Source organism: Phyllopteryx taeniolatus, chromosome 8 (assembly GCF_024500385.1).
Source record: "Phyllopteryx taeniolatus isolate TA_2022b chromosome 8, UOR_Ptae_1.2, whole genome shotgun sequence".
Lineage (NCBI taxonomy): Eukaryota > Metazoa > Chordata > Actinopteri > Syngnathiformes > Syngnathidae > Phyllopteryx > Phyllopteryx taeniolatus.
The window spans coordinates 31,136,341-31,161,465 of NC_084509.1; the positions used below are offsets into that span (position 1 = coordinate 31,136,341).

At 43.2% G+C, this 25,125-nt stretch overlaps 1 protein-coding gene across 5 annotated transcripts in view; it reads left to right on the forward strand.

Moving 5' to 3' along the window:
* Nucleotides 1-25,125, forward strand: part of cntn5 (contactin 5) — a 99,856-nt gene that overhangs the window by 38,178 nt on the left and 36,553 nt on the right. For all 5 annotated transcript variants that reach the window (XM_061782352.1, XM_061782350.1, XM_061782349.1 and 2 more), the window contains 4 exons: nucleotides 20-195; nucleotides 7,156-7,251; nucleotides 12,174-12,377; nucleotides 19,979-20,081. In XM_061782352.1, the coding sequence (XP_061638336.1) occupies nucleotides 20-195; nucleotides 7,156-7,251; nucleotides 12,174-12,377; nucleotides 19,979-20,081 (579 nt within the window). The remainder of the gene's footprint in view (nucleotides 1-19; nucleotides 196-7,155; nucleotides 7,252-12,173; nucleotides 12,378-19,978; nucleotides 20,082-25,125) is intronic.

Genomic DNA, 25,125 nt, shown 5'->3' on the forward strand with positions numbered 1-25,125 from the left:
CTTTGTGCTTTCTTAACAGCTGGTACGTCAACGGGACACAGGCGGACACCCGAGCGGGCTTCCGCTACAGGCTCATCAAAGGCAACTTGATCATCGCCAACGCCAGCGAAAGCACCGACTTCGGGACGTACCAGTGCCGCGCCGAGAACACCTTTGGCATCGTTATGAGCCGCAATGCTCGTTTACAGTTCGCTCGTGAGTAGTTGTAATGTTTTCCTCATATGCCATTCGTGGACGGCCATTTATGTAACCCTCATCAGGCCTCTACGATCATACACTCTGGGCTCTATTTTTGTGCGTGGCGTAAATTCCGGGGTGACACGTGGCGTAACTCTGCGAGGAAGCGGGTTACACCCGACGACGGTCATTTTGTTGACCAGCGTACTCCAGCGCATGTGAAAGAGGGACGCCGGCGTGATCGCAGTCCAAACGAAGTGGTTTTCTCTCATTCGCTTTCAATGTGTCGTGCTTATAAGTGCACTGACAGTCTCTGACTTGGCAGAAGAAAACAATGATTTGCTCCAGTCCGAGTCAAAGCATGACTGAACTACGAGGAGACCTCCACTCCACGGGCAGATAACGTAGCCTCGTTGCGCCTGCATCTATCTGGCAAAAATGGCAAACACGCGAGCCTTGCGCCTTTTACGACAATCGAGATAAGTCATTTTTTGCACTCGACCGCAGATGTACCATCTAGGACGATAGAGCCCGGTGGGGTTCGCTCATAAAGACATTTGGATGACGAAAGCTTTTTCTTTTCTTTTTTTGTATGTTTTTCATTTTTATGGAGAATTCATGTTTTGGATTTGTTATGATATGTAGAGGTATTCTTTCTCCAGGTTTTTTTTTTTTTTTTTTTTTTAGAGCTTACAAAGCATCTGGCTAGAATTTTAGAAACCGTCAAGTATTCATCCATCATTTTGGAATTCCAAACTTTTAAACACATTTAAGCCTTGATCAATGGGATTGTCAAGTCACTGAACATATCAATCAATCGTGATTATTAATGCATCAGTCGGATTTTTGGTCACTGGGCAGTCTACCTGTCAATCAGTTATTATGGTGAACTCATCAATTGCCTATTTGTGCCCTGCAATTGCCCAGCATCCTGTCCAGTGTGGACACCACCTCTTCACTGTAATGGGGATGGATAGCTGGGAATACATATTTTACAGCGAAATCTGTAGCCTTTAAACTTTCCAATGATTGATGAATTCGTTTAATTTAAGTGGTATAAAACAGTGGCCAGGATGGGAGCGAATGGGGTGGGCAGTCAGGAGCTCTTGGATCATTAGCTACGATGTCTTTATAGTTGTGCTCCCACTGGCTTCCCTGGATGAAATCGACTTGCCACGTTAATGGGATGTTCCCTCCATTGCCATATCGTGGTGGCAAATGGGGGCAAACCGAGCAGCCCCCCCCCCCCCCCCCCCCCCCCCCGACAACCCCTCCGCCATCAGCAATTTGCAGGCCTCTGCAATGATGTCACAGCCTCGGCCCAGCTAAAAAAGAAGAAAGTTACACTGTTGGTTTTTTCACGAACAAAGACTGTAATAGTCTCATTGGCGATTCTATGGGGAGGAAGAAAGTTGGTAGTCTGGTGTGTTCTGCTTGCGGGAGCAGAGAGCAAGGAAACAAATGGTTCAATTAGCCTGGGACTATGTTCAAAAAAGGGGACGCGAGGTCTCTTCTTAAAACCGCATTTTTTTTCTTCAGGCCAAGAAAGCATTTGGGGTTTTCATCGGCCAAAGTACTTTTAAGTGCACATTGCAGGAATGCTCCTCGGCTAGAATGAAGCCGTCGCGTTTTGCTGGAATGCATGCAAAGCACTGTATTGACAGTTTTTTTCCCCTCATGTGGGGACAGACTGTTTGTACAATAACACAATCATAAATGTGCCGTTTCACAGTGAAGACCACCATTTGACAAGTGCGGCCTCGTTCTCGCCACAACTTATCCTGCTGAATTGCAGGAAGAGGCTTGAAGAAACAGAAATAGGTGCTCAAGACTTGAATTTTTTTTGAACAACAAAGGCCTTCCGTTGACATCTGCTGCTTTGTTCTCATCACTCATTTTACAGCATTACCCGAAAAAATAAATGGCTTACAGATGATTTTGTTTTCGCCTTTTAACTGAGCGAAAACATACCAATGTTGGAAAAATTCTCTGTAACATCCGCTAACAACCCAGGCTAAACCTGGCTCCTCCCCAATATACAAAGATTTTAGGTTCTGTCAAGATGTATACTTCCTTAACACCAATAACTACTTTCCTATTAGTAAGGGTTTTGGCGCCATCTCATGGCATCTTTGGGCATTGCAGAAAGCGCAAAGAATATGTGAATAAACGAGTTTGTCCGCCAATAGTGGACATGCTCAACGGAAAATGTGATTAGTGAACCTCAAATAGTGTGGTTTTGTGTGCTACATAAACTACAGCCTCCAATTAGCAGATTATTCACATTTATGTTGGATTTTCTGTTCGTCCCCAGGGTGTGCGCGCAAAAAAAAAAAAAGCAGCAGCCAACTTAGTAGAGTACATTTCAAATTCTTCGTAGGTCGTGCGTGAGCTCCCGGATGCGGGTTACGGCGGGTCGAGTCGAAGCGGCAGAATTTTTGTTGGGTCAGGTAAAGGCTGCGCAACACCTCTCAAGTGGCGGCGGAGCGGAGCAGCGGGAGGGCACGGGGAACGCTTCAGTCACGCCGCCTGCAATAGATGTTCCACTCACAGCCATTTTTGTTCGAGCTGTTGCTTTGAAGGTGCGCCGCCAGCCCCTCCGTCTCTGGGGTGTAGGTATCGAGCAGTCTGATGTCATAAAATGGTGAGTTCATTTGTTTATTTATCAGGCACCATGTACAGAAAACAAACTCAAGAGTAGCGATGCTTTGTACGAGCTTTGTGGCTCATTTCCATCCCCAGTCCATGTGGAAGGCAGGAAGGAAAGGAAAGGCCTCACGATTGGCTGCGCACATATTCGCCTGGTACGCACGGGGGCGTGTTCGAAGTCGCTTACGGGGGGAATCGGCGCACGTGGACAGTGCGAAAGCCGGGCGCCTAAAAAGAAGACTTAACGCACATGGCCCTATATGCATATACACACAAACTGTGTTTTCACACCTACCGAACGTATCGTTGTTCAACTACCGCGTTACCACTAAATCGCCCATTTTTATCTGTTTGTCTAGCAAGGAAATCCCCGCGATGTAACGGAAATCTGGAATGGCCTCATATGTAGAAAAGGAGAGCTGCAGCCACCGTTGCATTTTTTTAGCCATTTATTAAACGCCGGTAAAACACACAAACACAATGAGCACACTCACGCGGTAGCTGCTGTCAGCCACAGCTCACGCCCAGACACTCACTTGCAGACTTGAGCCAACCGGCCAAGCTTCCTCCAGATCGCCCACGTTTTATATGCTTTCTCAATATTGCAAATTTTCGCCTGTCACGGGTGCGTATGGAACGTTGAACGGGTGATCACGGTCGAGTAATAAAATGCGTGACTCAAATAGTATACCCAAATGCACCCACATGATTTGCATGATGTGTTTATTGAAAAATATACCGGTAGCTTGGTTTCTTAAGATATTTTTTGGGAAGAATAAAAATGACGAGCGGTAATTAGATCGAAGGCGTGGGAGCCACGATCCACTCAGTAATGTTCCATCAGTCAGAAAGGACACTTACGTTAATCCTTCCTGATTGAAACTAATTAGCATCAAGCACCTGCTGCCGTTTGCGTCACTGCGTTTTTAAACATTCATGCGGACATATGTTGACATATGTTGTAATGTCGGATGACGCCTTAATGACCACGCCGTAGTTGCTGCATTATTTAAAAAAAAAAATAAAATAAAAATAAGTCATGAATATTGATTGGCCTGTAACTAGTTTGCAGTTGCCCCAAACACCTTCTGCAAACTAGTTCGACACCAAATGGGATTTGTTTTTTTTGCCTGATTCACATACATAGTACATCGTGTCACACACTGGATCTCACATATTAATTCAATTTCATTCTCTTCCATATGCAAAAAGTAACTCACATTTTTAAAAAAGTACCACTCAAATGTCTTAACGCATTTGTGACTTTTGCAAAATAATAATAACAACAACAACAACGGCGGCGGCGGCACGGTGGACGACTGGTTAGCACATCTGCCTCACAGTTCGGAGGACCGGGGTTCAAATCCCGGCCCCGCCTGTGTGGAGTTTGCATGTTCTCCCTGTGCCTGCGTGGCTTTTGCATGACTGTGAGTGTGAAGGGTTGTTTGTTCCTATGTGCCCTGCGATTGGCTGGCAACCGGTTCGGGTGTACCCCGCCTCCTGCCCGATGATAGCTGGGATAGGCTGCGGCACGCCCGCGACCCGCGTGAGGAGAAGCGGCTCAGAAAATGGATGGGACGGATGGAATAGGCCTTCAGAAAAATGTTTCATGAATCTGTATGAGTTTCACTTTTTGACGGGATCTACTGAATACATGAACTTTTTTTTACCGTCTTCTAATTCATTGAGAAGCACATCTTCACAGTTTCCACTCGGAGTCTTCTCTAGGATGACAGCGACTTGAAAAGATTGTTATCGCGTCTTGGGCCCGACGCAATGTGTTGTTCATAGTTTTTCACTGTACTATTTTGAATTGGAAAACCGAGCTGCGGAAAATGGGCATAATACTGGATTTATGATGCATTCCTGTCCTGATGTTATGTTTGTTCTGTAAATGTCCCAATGGCCTTTAATTCTCCTAACAATGCGTCTAACGCAAACGAGCTTCGCCGAGGCCTGAATACGAGAAATGCATTACCCGCAGATGTTTTCCAGGAAATCCCATTCCGGTGATTGGATATTCCTCGTTACAATGGTTCTACTTTGGAAGGACCCGTTATCATGCTTCAGCATTCTGGGTCCATTCAATATTCATTAAATTAGGACCGGACCGTCTCCACAACAGGTGGGCTATTTATAGCCACGTGCATCCCATCTGGTCTTGCAAGTGCAGCAGTTGTGTTGTAGACTTGTAATGACTGTGCTCGTACAACATAACATACTGTTGATCACACCGTGAAAGCTTATTTGTATTTACTAGCGCATGCACGCTAACCTTTATGAATGAAAGATGACCCCATTCGGTTCTTATCGCCGTCGAGTTAGTCCATTAAAGCCGCGATGAGCAATAAGTCGGGATTTACGCACGGGTTTACAAGACGGGGAAAGTTGACAGCCGCCCGTCAATCAACCGTGACCGCGGCGGCTGTCGGCAGCGGTCGTTAGCGCCTCGGATCGATACTCGTCGCATGGAGCAAATGAGGCATGATTACGGGGGATCGAGCGTCTCTAGGACAGAGACGGCGACTTGCCCGATGAGCACCAAGAAGCCGAACGTGGAATTTAGTCCAATATGAAGAAATCGATGGGAGGTAGGTCAAAAGTTTGTCATCAGTGAGAGAGGAGAAGACCTTCATTGAGTTGATTCCGAGACACATTGACGCGTTGGATGACCACAAGGACGAGCGCATTGATACGACACCGATGTCCTCATCATGTGCTCTATTGTTTTGCATTTGTGGTGTCAGTAATATTTTCACATTTGAACAAATAACTGAAACTGCCAGCTGCCTTTGAATATCCATCCATCCATCCATCCTTTTTCTGAGCCGCTTCTCCTCACTCGGATCGCGACCGGAGTGACCGGACGGAGAAAAGCCACGCAGGCACGGGGAGAACATGCAAACTCCACACAGGCGGGGCCGGGGATTGAACCCCGCACCTCAGAACTGTGAGGCTGACGCTCTAACCGGTCGGCCAGCGTGCCGCCGCCTTTAAATATGTAGTCAATATTTGTCAAGGTGAATACGCGAAAGGGTCATTAAACACATGCCATGCTCTCCCCGCAAGCGTGGCAATTTAACGTCGCCCATCTGTCCGGAACGGTGGTTCCGCAGCTTTTTGTATCAAGTCTCACGGCACACCACTAAACAAATATTTCACAGGTCAATTATGTACCCTCTGCAATCTAATGGAAGAGCATTTCATTGTTCACTAGCATAGATAGATGGACAAAGATTCAGATCATTTTCGGACTAAAGTGAAATGGAGCACCTCTCACAGCATTCCGGTTGGAAAGGACTGGTCCAGGATGCCTGCTTCCGATTGGGGATCATTTTGGAGAATTCCCAAGTGGAAGGTTGTCAAAGTACGAATCCAGGAATTTGTCAACATTGCCGACTTCCGATTCAATTTCTTGCATGGGCCCGTCTTCATGAAGTTGGTTCATGAAAGACATGGCCACCCAATTTCCTGTCAATTGATTGCTTGGTTGATTTCTTTTTATTGAACATACTAACACGTAATAGCTGAGAGAAAAACAGAATGAACAAGGAAAGGTTTATTCAATCTAGTGTTTTAACTGTACAGGGGGCCCGACTGAGTGAGTTCTGTGCAGGACTCCTAAATGACATAAATTGTCACCGCTGTGCATGGGCTCGCCCAAATTGGTGAGTTTTCAGGCTCATTGAGAAGCCCAAAAGGTTCGAGTTATAGTGTGGATCCAACTGTTTTCCCCAAAAAGTGAAAGTGAAAATAACACAAAACACTGAGATATTGATATATGACATATGACCTTTAGAGTCTTCAATTAACCTCGCATGCATGTTTCTGGGATGTGGAAGAAAAGCGGATTACCTGGAGGCACGGGGAGAACATGCAAACTCCACACAGGCGGGGCCGCCGGGGATTGAACCCGCCGTGCCGCCGAACAGAAATAAATGTGAATTTCTTAAACAGCCCAATTAACACGGCCGCCGCGAATCCAGACCTTTACCAAGCCAAACAATGATAGCATGCACCAAAGTCAAAAGCCGGACGTATCCCGTTAACCATCAGCAACAAAAACATCAAGACACATTTGAACAGAATTCACATTTGGTGGGCAGCGCAGTCCCTGGGTGGTTAGCGCATGTGCCTCGGGTTTCGAATGAGTTTGCGTGTTCTCACGGCGCTTACGTGGGTTTTCTCCGAAAATACTCCCGCTTCCTCCCGCATTCCCAAAACATGCGTGCTAGGTTCATCGAAGACTCGCAGTTGTCAGTGAACGATTGTTTGAACATGAGCACATTTTGCAGTCTTGTTGTGAGCGATGTTCTTCGTGTGTTGCAGACATCGGCGCGTTCAGCGCAAAGCCCAGAGGTGGCGTCTCGGTGCGTGAAGGGCAAGGTGTTGTGCTCATGTGTACGCCGCCGCCTCATTCTCCAGGTGAGATCTCAGTCGGAACTTGTAAAACTTACAGTACATTACGTTACAGTAAATACGATATGAATAACACGCCAGGGCCGTGGATATCAAAAGAATCCAATAGAAGTCCGTAAGTACGGTGGTAACTGACGGCTGACTGCTGTGAGTCAGCGTCGCACACGGCACCTTTCATAGTTGTATATCTGTCAATAAATGATTATTTGGCCATCAAAAGCCTTTTCTTGATTTTCTTGTTTTATAGTTATGGGGAGACGTCACAAGTTATTTCTTTGCTTGACACGTGTCTTTTCACCAACATGTCTTTTTCTCCACCGATTGGTCAGAAACCAGTGTTTTGGTTGATAGCAACCCGTGTTCTACCGATGATTGCAAAAGAACAGAATCAAACTTTTTTTATGGCGTCGGGAGAGAGTCGACTGGTTGTTTTGGTACTTATTTGGTCACAGAGCACAATATTCTGTGTATTCTGTGCACAAAATTGTCGAAAATGGCTTGCAATGCAAGGTACTGCTTTCAAAACTGGTAGTGAACGAAATGAATTGTATGATGATGTCTGCTTAGGAAAATAAATGACCTAAATACATACCACACGTTCATTTACCATCAAATTTTCCGAAATTCCCCAGTTTAACTTCCGGTGGAATATTAGCAGAACTTTTCTGGAAGTGATGCTATCCTAATCCTTAAATCTAAAGCAATCAGGCCTTTACTGACTTTGATCGCAAGGGGTTGTCGTGTGCAAATTCTCCTTCCCGGCGCTCAGATTCCCTCGCAGCCGCCTAGCCGAGCATGCAGCAGAACACGATGTCCTGGAGAGGCAATTTGCGGGATCATTAGCAGTGAAAGGCAATGTTGCTGGGTGTATAAAAGCATATCTGGCCTTCGCCGTCCTCTAATGTACGCTCTTGCCGGTGAGTATGACTCACTCGGATACGTCGCTGCACTGCACCGGCGGGAGCGTTTGCCGAGTGCTCTTCAACCTCCGTTCCCACTTCTGGAAGCACTTTTTTGTTAGACATCATCCGGCGGCGGGAAAAGTAGCGAACGGCCAAGTAATGCCGTTTTCTAAAACAGGGTCCCGACCTTTTTCATGTATAGCAGGAGTCTGGAACCTTTTTGGCTAAGACCAACAATTTTAAAATACAAGAAGTCTCTGAATTTAGACTTTTTTGAAATGACGGTCCACTGCAGCTTACCAATAATGAATGAAATATTTCTTACCGTGACTGCGACTTCTGCTGCGGCATGGTTTTGCTGACGGCTTTGATACGCGGTGAGGTTAAGCCTCGAGGCTTCCATCCGTTAAACGTGACCGTAGGTCGGTCTTGATATTTTTCAGCATACGTAAAGCCGTTTCAATATCCGCGATAAAGAGTTCCGACTCAGTTTTCAAATGCAAATAATGCTCGTTAAAGGGATAAGACTGTATTTCCAGTGCCTTGCATTTTCACATTGAGCTGGCTCAGATGTTCAGTCATGTCCACGATATAATAAAACTTCAGGAGCCAATCATTGCTCGCTAGCTCAGGATGCTCGACATTGTTAATTTGAAGAAAAGTCCTGTCGCAAAATGGCTGAGCACCCTCCCTCTTGACAACCAAAAGCAGACCAGGATAATTATTATTATTATTCCCTACCCCGTTCAGCAGTGTTTTAAAGTGCCGCCGCTCAATTAAAGCTCGGGCAGCAATCAAGTTGACCACCCGAATGAGCAGAGACATCACCTCACGCGTTGGAGCACAAAGCACCTGCTGACGTAGAAAGCAATACGAATCGCGGACGGGTCTGTTGTCAGGATCACGAAATAGAATCCCCAAATGCTCTGTATTTCCCCACAATGCACAGAGCGCTATCAGTACACATCAAAATACGTTTAGCCATCGGTCAGGCTACTGCGTGATCCAGTGAAAATGGTCGCCACGTTTTACACAAAGCGGGCGTGACGAACCCGTGACTGCTGTCTCTTCAATGCGGCTTTCTTTTTCTTGGCTGTTACAGGCTCTTCAGTCTCATCAAATGGCCTTTTTGTCCTTCGAGAAGACGCTTGCTTTTTCATTCTTTTTGCTAGCTTGAGGACTGTTTTTGTTTTCTTGTGAGAGAGAAGAGCGCTTTGGACATAAAAAGGCACAGAGGGAGGTACCTGATTTTCCAAAATAACTTCTTTTACAATCTGACGATCAATAACATGTTGTTTTTGCACATTTGTCTCTCTGTGCCAAATGGCCCACCGACTGCTAGCGGTCTGTTGCAATCACAAGTCAACGCGCCATTCAAGCCTTTTATTTGAACAGAGCTGTTTCTTTTGAGCGCAGTCGGACCTTAGCGACAGGAGACAATGCAGCAGCAGGACGCCCTCACCGATATTCTGTCGAACCAGGTTGGTTCCAGTCACACTTCATGAACGCAGAAGGCCGCATACATGTCTCATATCAAACGAGATGGATCAATACAGATTTTATTTTGCTTTCTCACTTGAGTTTAGTATGATTCTTACTTCGCATTTCTACGATCACTAAGTCGAATGTGGTCTTGGAACCATGATGGAGCTCCACATGTTTCCCATGTTCCATGGCTGCCTGGAGCTCTGATGCGTCTATTCCAGTATCATGCTTCGTTCAGTATGTCAATGAAGATCAGTTGACACGAGCCTATCGGGTCTCCTCTGTCCATGCTTTGGAATCCAGCTGACAGATGATTTGATTTTGAAAATAATGAAACAAAGGTGCATATGCAGCAAAGACTCTCAATACCTTCCACTAACGACCCAGGTTAAACATGGCTCCTCCCAGACGTTCAACGCTTGTCTATCAGTCAAGATGTATCAATTCAATAGGGTTCTTTGACACAAAGTGACTGTACTTTGCTACTTTCCGACGAGAGAGGGCTTTTGGCGGCGTCTTGGGTCCAGCTTAAGGGCTTTCAAAATGCCTAAAAATGCAAATAGGTGAGTTTGTCAAAAAGTAGCTGGGGCTAGGTTCTACAATAACCACTAATACCCTAGGTGGATTCAGGAATTCCGCTTTCCCCAAGTCCACTGAAGCTCCACTGTTACAGTATGTCTAGGCAAGAACCCTATATCGAGCAAGCGGGTGTACCTAATATTGCGGTTAAAAAAAAAAGTCCAATCAGTGTGCTTCAGTCAGATTTACGCCGATATTGATCAGAGAAGATGGCAAGATGACCTTGCATTATGGCGGCAACAAGACTTTTATTGCACTTTCAGCAGGAAGATTTACTAACCAAGCAAAAATAAGTGTGTATATGTATGTGTGTGTGTGTGTGTGTGTGCGCGATGGCCTAATCCCTCGCTCCATCCCTTTATCAAATAGTCCGCTTAGTAGGTTAAAGCCGCAACGCCATCTAGTTAAGCTAGAAGCACCGAATTGAGTTCAAGTGTTTCCTGATGCGATCGACGCTGACACGGCACTTTATTCATTTCCAAATATTTTTGACTTTGAAGTGACAACGCGCGGCTCTCGCTCTCCAGCGTTGACAGATAACATGCAAATACTGTCGGGCCACGTTGAGTGGATTAATTTTGTCGCGGGTTCATCTTTTTTCCGCCCACATGTGGTGACAGATGTGTTAATATAGAATGGCGCAGCGTAGACACGAAGCAGTCGGCAACGCAGCTCTGGAGTGAGTGGCTCCGACTTGTGTGTCAGCCATCCATTTTATTAGTCACCATTAACACTTATTCAGGTGTTGTTTTTCATGCAGTCTGTTTGTGTTACAGTGTTCCTATATTTAATCTATTGTAATAATGTGACATTTTCACACATCTCATTTTTTTTACTGATTTTATTTTACAGTTTTTTTTTTTTTGCTCTACTTCTGCCCCTTGTGTCACACACGTTAACATGTTGAAATTTTAAGAATAAATTACAGAATTATTGTGAGGGACGATATGGCTGAATTATTATTATTATTATTCATTGTTAAAGTATTGAATTGTATTTAAAAGTTTATATACATGTAAGTATCTTTCATTTTTTTATTAAATTTAAGGAAAAATGGTTTTTCATTGATTTTATTTTTTTAATGTTATGTTATATGAGTACCTTGAATGACTTAGTTGTTTTTAACTATTCTACTATATTCCGCTCTTGTCTCAGACACATCCCTGTGTTCAAAAAAATCCATTTTAACATTTAAAGGGTCATTTAGAGCCGATGCACCTTCACAATTGTTTTTTTTTTGTTTTGTCTGTGGCTTTATCTGCGACGGGACATTTACTTTTAGTCATTTACTTAACAGCGTAATGCCGATACAGACCGTAAAATGTAATACTAAAGACGTCCTATGCCACATAACGAAGTACTGAAGTATTAGTAGCTCAGTCACCTTCTGTTCTATTTGCTTTTTAGTGGTTTATTAATACAGTACAATACAATAATTTGTTCAGCCATCATACAACCTTTATACATGACGAGGGCAATTTTTTTAATTTACATTTAAAAAGTAAAAATAACAAATGTGTCACATACACACAAGAAAATGTTACCATTTCCATAAAAAAAAATACATGAGTTCATTATATGTGCAAGATAAGTGCCATTTTGATATGATTAGCAATTCCTATTTTAGAGGCTCTGTAAAGCTTAGGGATGTAATTGTCGATAAATTATCCTAAAAGGAGCGCGCTGCAGGCCATTGTTGCTAAAAGTGTGGGTGTGGAAACCTTTAACCGGGTTATTAGGGTGTTGAACATTCAATATGATGTAGAACACATAATCCAAAAGAAAAGGAAGCCTTTAGGACAAGACTTAATATGTAGTGGATAAATAAGAGGAAAGATATTGTGAAATATTTGTACGCTGCATGTACAAGGAGCAGCAGAGTCCGACATATTTCTAAGTGTAATAAAATGGCTGCAGGATATGGAATAAGGTGTTCCTAATCTTTTGTCCACCTCCCCGCAGAGATCATCTACAGCTGGGTGTTCAACGAGTTCCCGTCCTTCGTGGCCGAGGACAGCCGCCGCTTCATCTCGCAGATGACGGGCAACCTGTACGTGTCCAAGGTGCAGCCGTCGGACGTGGGCAGCTACATCTGCCTGCTCAAGAGCACGGCTACCAACGCCCGCGTGCTCAGCCCGCCCACGCCGCTCACGCTCAGGACGGACGGTGAGAAATCCGTCCGTCTTATTTGGCATGCCTTTTGAGTTATTTATTGAATTATTTTCAATTGATCCACCCAAGGAAAAGGATATGCTTCTGAATTGAAAGAAGTCATTACCTGTGCCAATGAAGTTTGGGTTCCATTTTTATTTTTTGTTAGCAACTCTCTAATTACAGTAGTTTTTGATATATCAGCTTGGACTTTTTTATGGTTGTTTTTTTTTTAAATGATGAACTAACTTGCAGTTTTGCAAGAATTTTACCATGAATGAATAAATAAATGTACAGTATCATATAACAGATTTAAATGCAACATAAAAAGCAAATATTAAAGGTGACATATGGATATACAAAAATGAATAAATATTACAATGCAAAAACAAATGCAGGTACAAAAATTCCCCAAACAATAAAATAGCTATGTGTACAGCACATTAACAAATATATATTTGAAATTCTTTTTTAAATACACATAACTGTGTCTTCTGTTTCATCCAATACATTTTTGATGCATACCCAGGCATGGATGATATAAATGAATCTAAAATAAATAATGACATCATGAAATGATGATACTGAATAAATAAGTATATAAAAAGTAGTTCATTAATGGGCTAAGTGCAGGGGGAAAAGGATGTTTACGTTGTATAAAAATGAATACATTAATAAATTGTAAATATGAATGTATAATATATGATGAATTAAAAATGTATGTCTAATTTGAAAACAACATCAATTCAATATTTCATTGTAAATTTCAGAACTAGTGCTCTTTATAATGACTCTTTAACGTGCACAATTTCAATTTCAAAAACACCTTGGTTTTGTCATACGAGTGTCCAGAAAAGGCTACTTCTGTTTGACCCAGTTTTGTATCCGCTTTGTCCATGTTTGGCTAACACCGCCCCCTTTCCTCTGATTGGTTTCTAAGGGCCATTAGCCCATGTAGCACACAAGTGACATTAACGTCCCACTGGTTGGACGTAGAGTACAGTATTGCCTTGTTTAGCATTTGGCGTTATAAGTAACGAAGCAGTTGGTTCATCCAAACCACGGCTCCCATTTGGTGGCACTGTTGCGAGCTCCATCTCTGCCGTAAACAGATAGCGAGTTGTAAGACTCGCGCGGCGGAGCCTTCCTCGGCAGAAGTGTGCCTTGGTGGAACTGGTCACGGGGGAAATCATCTGGCAAACTGCTGTGTCCGTGGCTCGGCTCGCGGCTCTTTTATAGGCCCCCCTCCAGGGGGTGAGCGGTGTGCGTGTGTTCTATTCCGCCTGCAGGCTCTTAAAGCCTCGGGTCCGTGTGAACGTCCATCACGGCGCCGCACGGGAGCCCGTCGACGCCGAGGTTTTGACGCGGTCCACGGTGATTGAGCTCAAGGGCCTTCATGCCTTGGAAGCAGACTACCGTATCAGCTTGCATCTTTATTACACAATGACATTATTAAATGATGACATTATTACATGGCCTCCAGCAAAAAAGTCGAACCCTTTAACCTTTTACAAAATGATCCGCTGAGGCTTGGGTGATTCTTAGCTTTTAACAATGCAGATGCACACCTCCTGTATACTGTATGTCGGAATTGTTGTTGCGATTATTGTATTGACTGAGAACTCAAAAGGACAACTCATAACAAAGCACACGCAACACTGTTTGCGAGTTTGTCGTTTGCTACTTCCTGGTTCATGACTCAAATAACAAAAAGGAAAATAAATTCCTCGATCGAACAGCCGACCGACCATGAAACTCAACTCACCAAACTAGCCAGTTATCCAGTGAACCGACCAAGTCAACTCACCACACTCAACAATCAACAAGCCAGCCACCCAGTCAAACAGCTAACCACCCAGCAACCGATAAAAAAAAATAAAAAAAACGTTGACCCACCAACCAAATAAATAACTAATCAGTCAAACACCCAACCTCCCGGCAAACAATACACCAACCGACCGACAATCAACTCAACTAACAAAAGTAAGCAGTCAACAAACCAAACAGAAGTCTCATCAACCAACCAACCAACCAACCAACCAGCCAACCAGCAGTAAAACAGTTAACAAACTGGCTAGAAATAAAGCAACTAACAAACAGTTGGCCAGCCAGCCAGCCAACCAAGCAAGCAAGAAACTCACTGAACTAACAAAACCACATTTAATCCACAAGTGTAAATTGGCGGCCTGTTGCCAAAGTGCTGTGCCCACAAATATCTTTTTTTCTACTTGTGATTTACACAAGAAACAACAAACAAGTGGTAATTAAAGCATCAACAAACATTCGGTCATACTCGATGCTCATTGCATCTTGACGTTAGATGAATGACTTTCTGACAGTGTCAATCACTTTGGTTAGTTAAGTTGGTTGTTTGTTGGTTGGTTGGTTGGTCAACTGATTTTTTTTCTTTTTATCAGTTGCTGGTTGGTTGGCTGTTTGTAAAGACGATACAAATGTCCCGAAAAGGCCCCTCTGACAACTACTTCTGTTTGACCCAGTTTTGTATCCGCTGTGTCCATATTTGGCTACGACCGCCCCCTTTCCTCTGATTGGTTGCCTCCATGTAGAAGACCTACTTGTGAGTGCGCACGTGTTATATTGACAGCGCTGGCTCGGGAGTGGAGACTTTGGCGGAGAGTCAAAATCTTACAATAATTGTTAGAGACAAAAGGTTGTAATTGTATGAAATGTGAATTTTATGAAAGTTTTTTTTTTTTTCAAGAAAAAAAGTCATAGTCCTTGTAAACAAAGACATTCTGTCAGGATAAAAAGAGAAAAGAGTCTCTGTTGTCGTCGTCTGTGTGTGGACAGAGCTCGGCGACGGTTTGCAGACAAATGATTTGTCGAGTTGGATCTGTTTTGAGTCAAAATACCTTATTTTTGTCTATTTCCTGTGTTCCGGATTTACAGGGAACCCCTAAACGACCCCAAACGTCAGCTTTAAAAGTAGAAGGCGCTCACTTCACACTGCTGCTTGCTTTAGCCGCCATTTTCTTGTTGTTTGGTGAAGTGCGGCTTCCGTCCTTACAACGCGAATCACAGAGCGCCTCTCACTGGCCAGGAGGTCAGTCGATTCAGAGGATTTGCCAAAATCAGTATTGAATTGGGGATCGGAATATTGTAATTTTTTTTTGGTGCATTTATATTTTTCTTTACCCAAGAGTCAAGAGACGTTAAGCAGACATGTAGAGTAGATTTGAGTTTTCAAGAGGGATCCTTGAAACTAGTCACTGCAACGCAGGATGAGAACAGTCTATAGCCAGAGTAACAAAAATCACAGCAAAGCTGTGAAAAGCAATACAAGAAAAGTAACAACTTAGAATCTCAGCGAGGCTGCTATAAACCAAGGAAAAAAGTAGCAACACGACGTGACACCTAGTATTTGGTTTATTATGTTTGTTTTATTGCCATGTCGGTCCCAATACGTATGTATGTATGCACTTTTGAAAATTATCCAACATATGATTTTATTGCAAATTCAATTGCAGAACCTTGCGGATCCCTCGTTTGAGAAGCACTGACCTAACGGTTTGGCCAGTGAGCGAATTTAGCATTTTGCAGCAGCCGTCTTGCTTCTTTCTGCAGGAAACATGACGCAGTCAAGGTTCCACAGATGAAGGCCCATTATGCCAAAGCACCCCCCCCCCCCAACACACACACACACTCCCGCCACCCGCACACCCCCGCCCCCCAATTCCCCTTGGTGGCCTCATGCAGCCTGCTGCCATATTGTGCGTCTCACTTTTAAAGTAGTGAAAATTGCATTGGCACACCTCACGACAGACGGGCCCAAATGTTGGTGCGTTGGTCACGGGTGGCGACCAATCACACGCCGCAATCTGTGTCTCGCTAAAAGTGATTACACAGTAAACGCTCCGGCGCTGCTGTGTATAGTGTGGTGTGTGTGTGTGTGTGTGTCCAGCTCACGGTTGTCATCCGTAACCAAGGTTCTTAATCAAAACAAGCATCAGGATTGCGTTACGGGACACTGGACGCCATTGATCGTCAGCTCACAGCCCGTGTAACACGCCCGTCCTAGCCACCTGCATGTACTTACAGTAACTTGTGTATGATCAAAAACATAAAAAGAAATAAAAACTAACGTACTTAAGTAAAAGCCAAGAATTACAGATTTTTAAATGTACTCCAGTGCACAAGTAAAAACTAAATTTTAATATCAATTCTATACAATAACCGTTTTGCTAACTCGGCACAACGGAAAAAAAAAACAGCTAGGTATCATTGGCTTGACTTTTATGCTATCAAAACAACGCATATGACATGACGATACAGACAATGTAACAATATTCATCATCCTCTGCGAAAAACGACGAATATTACTCCAGCTTACTGAGTCCCGTAGAGTAGTTGTGTAACAATGTAACAATACACACAGACATAGATTCTTTATCCTCTGCGAAAAACGACTAATGTTACTGCAGCGTACTGAGCCACGTAGAGTAGTTGTGTAACTCTTCTTCATTTGTGTCTGCATGTTCGTATTATACTGCATCCCGTTGGCCAAGTCACTCACAACAGGAGCCGCAATGAATGAATCATGACACACAAACTGTTCAATTGTTTCCATTCCATTTCATTGTATTATGTATGTTTTTATAAAGTACAATATTATAAAGGGCTATTTTACGTTGAAAAAAAATGGACTTTTTCAAAAATATGGAACACATAGCAAGTGAATGACTGTGGAGGAGAAAATACCTGTATATGCAAGGTGTGTTCCGGCTTCAGAAAGGTTCAATATACGCACCGCCTGTAACGTGTCAAGTTTTCCGGTTTGTGTCTTTTTATTGAATTGCCTCGAAAATTCACACTACCTGCACTTGTTTGAATGTGTTTGATTATATTCCAACACATAAAAATCTCTTTCATTGCTAGCGAATGTCATTCTTCACCATAGAAAAAACCCACTTAACTTTTGTTTCATTAAATTTTGATGGCACTGTTATTAGAATACAAAATGATGACACATTTTATCGAGCGCACGCACACACACATCTCATCATCATCATCATCATCATCATGAATGGACCACGAGTTAGCACATCCGCCCCACAGTTCTGAGGGCCGGGGTTCAAATCCCGGCCCCGCCTGTGTGGAGTTTGCATGTTCTCCCCGTGCTTGTGTGGCTTTTCTCCGGGCACTCCGGTTTCCTCCCACATCCCAAAAACATGCATGGTAGGTTGACTGACAACTCGAAATTTCCCTTAGGTGTGAATGTGTGCGCGAATGGTTATTTGTTTATATGGGCCCTGCGATTGGCTGGCGACTGGTTCAGGAAAAGTTAAAAAAAAACAAAAAAAAAACTCAAAAGCATTGTCCGCCTTTACAGTTGCTTTTCACCTAAAAAATAGAATTTGCGAATTGAGAATTTTTTTTACCTGGAAAGCTGAAGACATAACCAAACATCCATCCATCCATCCATCCATTTTCTGAGCCGCTTCTCCTCACGCGGGTCACGGGCGTGCTCGGAGCCTATCCCAGCTGTCATCGGGCAGGAGGCGGGGTACACCCTGAACTGGTTGCATAACCAAACAAACTTCAAAATTAATTTTGACTTTAGATTTGCATTTTTACTGAAAAAGTCGATTGAATTCTTAATTGTGTGGCTGTGAAAAGACAAAGAAAAAGCCAAACATTTGGTGCATGCGGTGCAGCTGACATCTCTGGAAATTCCAAAGTTTAGGACAAAAAGCCTGCGATTTGCTGCGCCAACGTCTGGTGAATTGTTTGCAGCAAGCCAAATTACATGAAGACCAGAAAGATGTTTCATAATAGTTGATAGTCTTCGCAGAAAAAAACAAAATTAATTTGCGAACAGATATTATTGGCCGTGTTAAAAAAATAAAAAAAAATAAAAATTAGCTGGTAGCCGCGAGCTGTGACATGATCGTGAATGGATATTAATGGCTGCCTTAACCGCGAGACAAATAAACAAAAAGGAAGCTTGGTCCTCTTGTGCGAGTGGAGGAGGCGCGCCGTTAGTCATGTCGCCACTTTGCCGGACTGATAGCACCTTATCGCCTCGCAATGCGGATCGTCGAGCGGGATCGGCTATCACGGCCTACATTCCCACATTGTGTTAGTACATCATCTTAATGGCGCGCTCCTTCAATCCCATTTAACATGGCTAACTCGGTCGGCCCAGCCTTAATGTGCTACCCCGGCAAAAAAAAAGTGAGAGCATGTGCTGACGACTATTAACCTTCTTTAAATAAACACCAGGCACAAAAAGGACGTTGTGGAGATAAAAAGGAAATGCAATTATTCCCTTTTATGTTCTGTGTGAATGGTGTCGCCACCCACATTTAATCAAGTGTGAAAAGTAGAAGTGGATTGTTGAACGATAAGGCAGATGGTGCACTTAATGAGAACATGTGCAGCACAGCTTTTCAGTTATTGATATATAATATAAAGTCAAGAATCAACATTTTCTTCTTGTAATGCTTTGATTTCAACCTCTATAAAGAAAGCGAGAGAGAGCAATATCAGGCTTTTTTTTTCACATTTTAAGACAGCGCCCAGTTTTCTTCAAGAGGAGTTTGCAGTGTTAAAACTGCTTTGTGGCCTCACTTATTCCACCCTGTTGAGTCTCTGGCCAAAACCACGCCCCTCACTCATGTGCATAAGAACGATCCACATTCATAAAGGAATGCGATTATGAAAGTGTGTAGTTGTGATAAATTGTGAAAATACCAGCGCTAGCAATACTAAGCTAGCATTACCAATGTCAACAAGTTGACGTTAGCCACGGCTGCTACGTTGGCAGAACGTGTTCTGCTGTTACTTGCTGTTACTAGAACACCAAATTTGATTGGTTTGAAGTCTTTGTTTTTTGGTAATGTAATCAACCAACCAATTAAAAATCACTACCTGTCGAGCAGAATGTTGCTGAGGTCCCTGCATTCTGCTGCTCTTTGCCAGTCTGATGCCCAGTTGTTGGCAAACGAGGAATTTAGTTTTTATCTTCCAGAGGTGGATTTGCCACCGTAGTTTCAGCGAAGCCCCTGAAGCCCAAAGTAACAGTTCTGTTTATTGAAATATTGTCATTTCCAAATCTACACCAATGCAAGTGTGATTTAAAAAAAAAAGAAATCTAGCAGCAAACATTTGTAGATGTATTTCACTGCTAATTGGCCGGCGGGCACAAGGTTGTGGAACCCTCTATTAGCCTGCTTCTCTGCCACCGTAGTTTGAATGTCAGTTGAAAAGAAGATGTTACTTACGGTAAAGTGGCTTCAAAGAGAATGGAATGGCTCGCCGTAATTTACATCTCCACGGTTAAGTTGATTCAAAAATAGACATAGCAGAAATTCGCTAGCAGGCGAGCCATTACGTTTTTACTCAAAGACAACCCACGCAAACATCTAATATGTACCAGTGAGAACATTTCTTCCACAAACCTAATGATGGAGGTTTTTTATGAAATGGTATATACTCATATATATATATATATATATATATATATATATACACACACACATATGAACAGCTGTACAAAATGGTAAACTCACTACATAGGTCATTATATAGTGGGTGATTCATAACATAGCCAATATCTTTAATACCCGCTCTTTCTGTTCCTTAACCATTTCCAGGTGTCATGGGTGAATACGAGCCCAAAATCGAGGTGCACTTCCCGACCGCCGTGCTGGCTGCCAGGGGCGTCACTGTCAGACTGGAGTGCTTCGCTCTGGGCAAGTAAGTAAACGAGGATGTTTGTCACATGACTAAACGGCGGATGATATTTGTTGCAGCGGATGATTGAGGAAAAAAAAAAAAGCAGCACAGTTTAGTTAATATTCCCAGTGTTTTCCTGTCCTCTTTCAACATCTTTATTCCATTACATGACTTCTTCAGGCAGGATGTTAAGAGAGTGAGGAGAAGTGTGTGTGTTAGTTGGTTGGCGTATCCACCCTTAGGAATAAGGCGTAATATATGTGTGTGCGTGTGTTTCCTGGCTCTCTGTTGAATGAATGAAAAGGAGCGGGACAAGGTTATATCGGCACGGGAAATAAATGACATTGTTATAGTCGTCTGCCAGGAGGGACCGTCCATAGAGAGTGCATCCCAAAAGCACTTAGCACACTTTCTAAAGTTAGCGTCACAGTCGCTATCGGAAATGCTTAAAAGTTATTATTACCTCCTCCAGGGTGGCTCCGTTGGCGTGGGCCAAGGAATGTTTGGTTTGATTTGAAAATCAATAAACGCTTATTAGGGCCAGACCTATAATACTACCAGAATGAAATCAACTGATCATGGTTGGAAAAAAAAGTCATAATAAGAATAAATAAAGTTGTCATTTGATGTGGCTAATGTCATAAGACTATGAGAAAAATAGTATTGGTATTTTAACTACATATGGGTATTTAAATATGGTATTGTGAAAATTTTATTCCAAATTAGATTTTTTTTATGTACAGCTAGTAATGGTTATTCCTGAATAATATCGATAATTGTATTGCCGATTACCATGACCCGGATGACTGAGAATCGACACAGACAAGTAATATCGATATACTAACAATGAAATAGAGAAAAGTGGGTACAAACAGATACGTTTATACACGTCTTCGTATTCCTTCTCGAACATGTAAATTCTGCATTTTGGGTCCTCCAACGTTTTGCCGCAACACCACACAAAAACCTGCCACTGGGATTTTTAGATTTCAGAAGAGGTAATATATTGCAGGGATACAATTGTTACTTGCAATGTTACAAGACTGATGGAAAAGAAAATGTCGTTAGGAGGAAAAAGTATCGTTTTATGAAACTTGACAAGAATGAATAAAGGCAGAAACAATGTTGGAATATTACAGGGGAAAACTGTAATTTTAGAATATGGATTAAAAACACATCGCCAGTCTCATCAAATCTAAATTTGGTTGAATAATTACTATATCTATATCCATGCATCCATTTTCTGTTCCGCTTTATGCTCACGAGGGTCGCGGGCGTGCTGGAGCCTATCCCAGATATCATCGGGCGAGAGGCGGGGTTACACCCTGAACTGGCACTTTGAATCGTTGGAGACAGATGTTTGTCTCGACAAATGTTTGAAGTCTTGGCGGACATCTGAGCTGAAGACTGAAACTGAGATTGTCAATTTTACAACATTAAAACAAAAACACGCTGTGGCGCATTTTCAATCTTCTCCCGAGAAAAGTGATTTGCTTTTGTGAAAAAATGATCTTGCATCACACACTCCATTATGTTGATAATTAGTCACCATGAATTATTCATGGGTGTCCGTCATCCAGTGTCTCTCATCTAAAATAAATCACTGAAAACCTCATCGCAGTTTACCTAGATTTCAATCAGCGTGGCTCATTACATCAAGTTACTTTCACAACATCGCTGCGCTAGGGACTGAAAATTCAGACGGAAGTAGACGAACAGCTGCTCGGCCTGGCGCTCTCTTCAATAAACTCAATTCTGCTTGCTAACTTTCCGTCAGAAAGCCATTTCCAGTTAGTTGAGACAGATGACATATCAATGTGGACTCTTTAGGAAGTGCCGGTCCTAAGAATAGCGCCGGGAATTAAGTTAGGGATGGCCTTTGGTTTTCCTGTTGGTCCCAATGGAGGGTGGCAACCAGAGCACAGAGATCGTGGACATGATTGGCGTGATTAATGAAGACATCGCGTTGTGTTCAAGAAAAGAAACATAAGCGACCGTCCTCTGTGTTTCCCCTTGGACACCACATTTCACCCAGAATGTCATCGTGCACAATATACATTCAATACACCCTGTTCCGGATTGCGCCAAAAAAAGCCCAGAACGCAATCCAGCCTTCTCCATGTTTCACGTTTTCAGCCACTTTCGAAATGTTTGCTTCAGAGCGTCTAAATAGTATTTCACTTTCATCACACCCCACATAGATTCAAGACAGACACTCTGCGCTAGATGTAGCGAAGTAGCCTCAGAACAAAACCGAGCATTCTCCACGTTTTCTGACACTGAGCAGCAGAACGGCTTGAGATTTCATTGTACACTACATAGACTCAAAACACTCTGTGCTTGATGAATCAAAGCACCCCCAGAACACAACCCAACTTTCTGATAATGAGCAGGAAATTAGGCACAAGAATGCCGTGATAGTCTTGAGGTTTGGTGGTACCCCGCACAGATTGAAGATGCCCAGTGCTGCTCCATGTTTCACCGCGCCACACATTTCGCTGCAAATTCCAGTCTCATCTGTTTCAAGTTATTTCAGTAACCACCGTGGATCACACATTTTTGTGTCGGTATAAATGTGAGTGTGAATATTTTCTTCTGTCTATATGTGTGCTACACTTGACTGCCGACCGATCCAGGGTGTAGTCTGCAGTCGACTGGGATCGACTTCAGCTTCTGAACAGGATACGCAGTAGCACTGATGGATGGATCAAAGTTGAAAGACCACTTTTTTTCATTCCATGAGAAAGTAGCGTTGGTTCAGAGAGTTTCATCTCCCTACATCCTTCCACTCACGCCCTGAAACGTTTTGGATGCTTCCACCCAAATTGCCATACAGCGGCCCACTCACTTTTTAGTTTAACTGACCCCAGGGGGAATCAAACTCTACAAATCCTGGCAGCTACTCGTTCAGCCTTGGGGGGGGGGCACCAGAATGGCGAGGGTCTTCGCGTTAAGCAGCGGGCACGAGTGGAGTGGCTTGTTATAAAAGCGAGCTGCGCTCTCGAGGGTTAGAGACGGATGTTTCTGGAAAAAAGAAATAAAAAAATACCGTCTAGACAATAGATGGATCTTAATGAAATGAATCAAAGCCATCCTTCACTGGTGGCCTGGCATGGAGTCGACGCTGAGCCTAAATTACGGAGCAATATCTGAAGGAGGGCGCGACAATTGTGCAGAATGCTAATAGGGATGCCATATGCAAAGGAATAAATGAAGTGAATTAATAAAATGGAAAACCTTATCATCGCGAGCATGTAACACAATGTTAGTGCCATCCTGGACTCTTGTCCAGTTTTTAGCAGACGCTTGTTAGTTTAGTTGATGTCAACAACGTTATACATGGCTTACAACTCAACTCTAGTGTTGACCCTAACACTGAACCCCTAACCCAACCCTAACCCTAACCCTACCACTGAATCCTAAACCCAACATAACTGTAATCCTAAACCGAAGCTTTTACCCCTAACCTTAAAGGGTTAGCAACAAACACTGTCAAGATTATGGCTAACACTTACTCCAAGCACCTTGTCCAACCTTATTTCCAACCTTTACCCCTTAACCAACCCTCACCACAACTCCCTAACCCTAACCTCTTATTCTAAACCCCAACCCAATCCTAGCCCCCTCGTTTAAACACAATTCCCTGACCATTCCTCTAATCCGAAATCCTAACCTAACTCTAGCCACCTAACCCTAACCGTCTAAAGCAACCTCAAACACTCTTGTTTCTTAAACCTAACATTAACCCCAACCCTTAAACGCTAACCCTAATCCTAAACCCCAAGCCCAACCCTTTGCCCAAATCCAACCCTAGAACTCTTAACTCTTAGAGTTCTCATTAGCACTTACCCTAAGCCCCGAAACCAACATTGACCCCTTCGCTTTAACCCATTCTCTAATCATAACCCCTAACCAAACACTATCTCCCTACCACTCAGCCTAAAACCTCACCCTAACCCTTCTTTGTATTGGATCACATTATACTGTATAAGGTCGAGGTGGGTGAGTGTTGATGCTCAATTCCCTTTTCGAACCAAATCAGTAAGTATTCGATGACCTGATTGCCAATAGAAAATGAAAGCGCTCCAAACTATCTGGTTAAAACGTTTGATGTCCTTGTGATTCCGCAAAGACTCTGAGACTGACGGATGTGATAGATTTCAGTGATTGATGTGCTCGCTGGAGGTCGGTGCGGCGTCGCATTTCTGCCGCTCGAGAAGCCGTCACATCCAGTTGTCACACGAGAGCACGAGTGACAGCGTGCGCGTCGAGATAGTCGACTCATCCATCACTCGCTTCCAATCGGGCACTCGGCGGACAAACCCAACACTCGGATACTTATTGGCGAGCAGTTGTTGTTACTTACACACGTCTGAATGTGACAGCTTGTAAAATGCACTCATCATATATTTGTGTTACAGTGGCGTGCAAAAGGGATTTTTTTGGGGGGGCATATTTTTCACACTCAACTCTTTCAGATCAGAATTGAATAGCTCACAAAAACAAGCCAAGTAAATACAAAATGCAGTTTGTCGATTGATTATTTTATTTATTAAGGAGAACAAATATCCAAACCTATCTGGCACCATGCAAAATAGTAATTTCTCCTCTTTATTAAAACATGAGTTTTCCGTGATTCACCAGTTTTATGAACATTTGAGTTCAATTTCTCTTTCCTTATCCAAGGCCAAACTTGTTGAACCAAGAAATAGCATGAATATTACCTGTCAGACAAAAGGAAATGGGTTACAAGAGCTCTCAAAGAAACGTATCATGTCACAATCCAAAGAAATTCAAGAACAAATGTGATTGATTGAAAGTGATTGAAATCTCTCAGTCTGGAAAAGTTTACAACGCCATTACCAAGGCAAGCGCTGCTTAGAGCCTACTCCAGAACGACATCGAAAAAAGGGCAGGGTTCGCTGGCCTCTGTCATGGTCAGTGTTCGTGACTCAATCATGGGAAGGCCATTGGGCCAAAATTGGATCCATGGCAGAGTTTCAAGGCCAAAACCACTTGTGATTAAGAAAGAAGACAAAGGCTTGGCTCGCATTTGCCAAGAGGT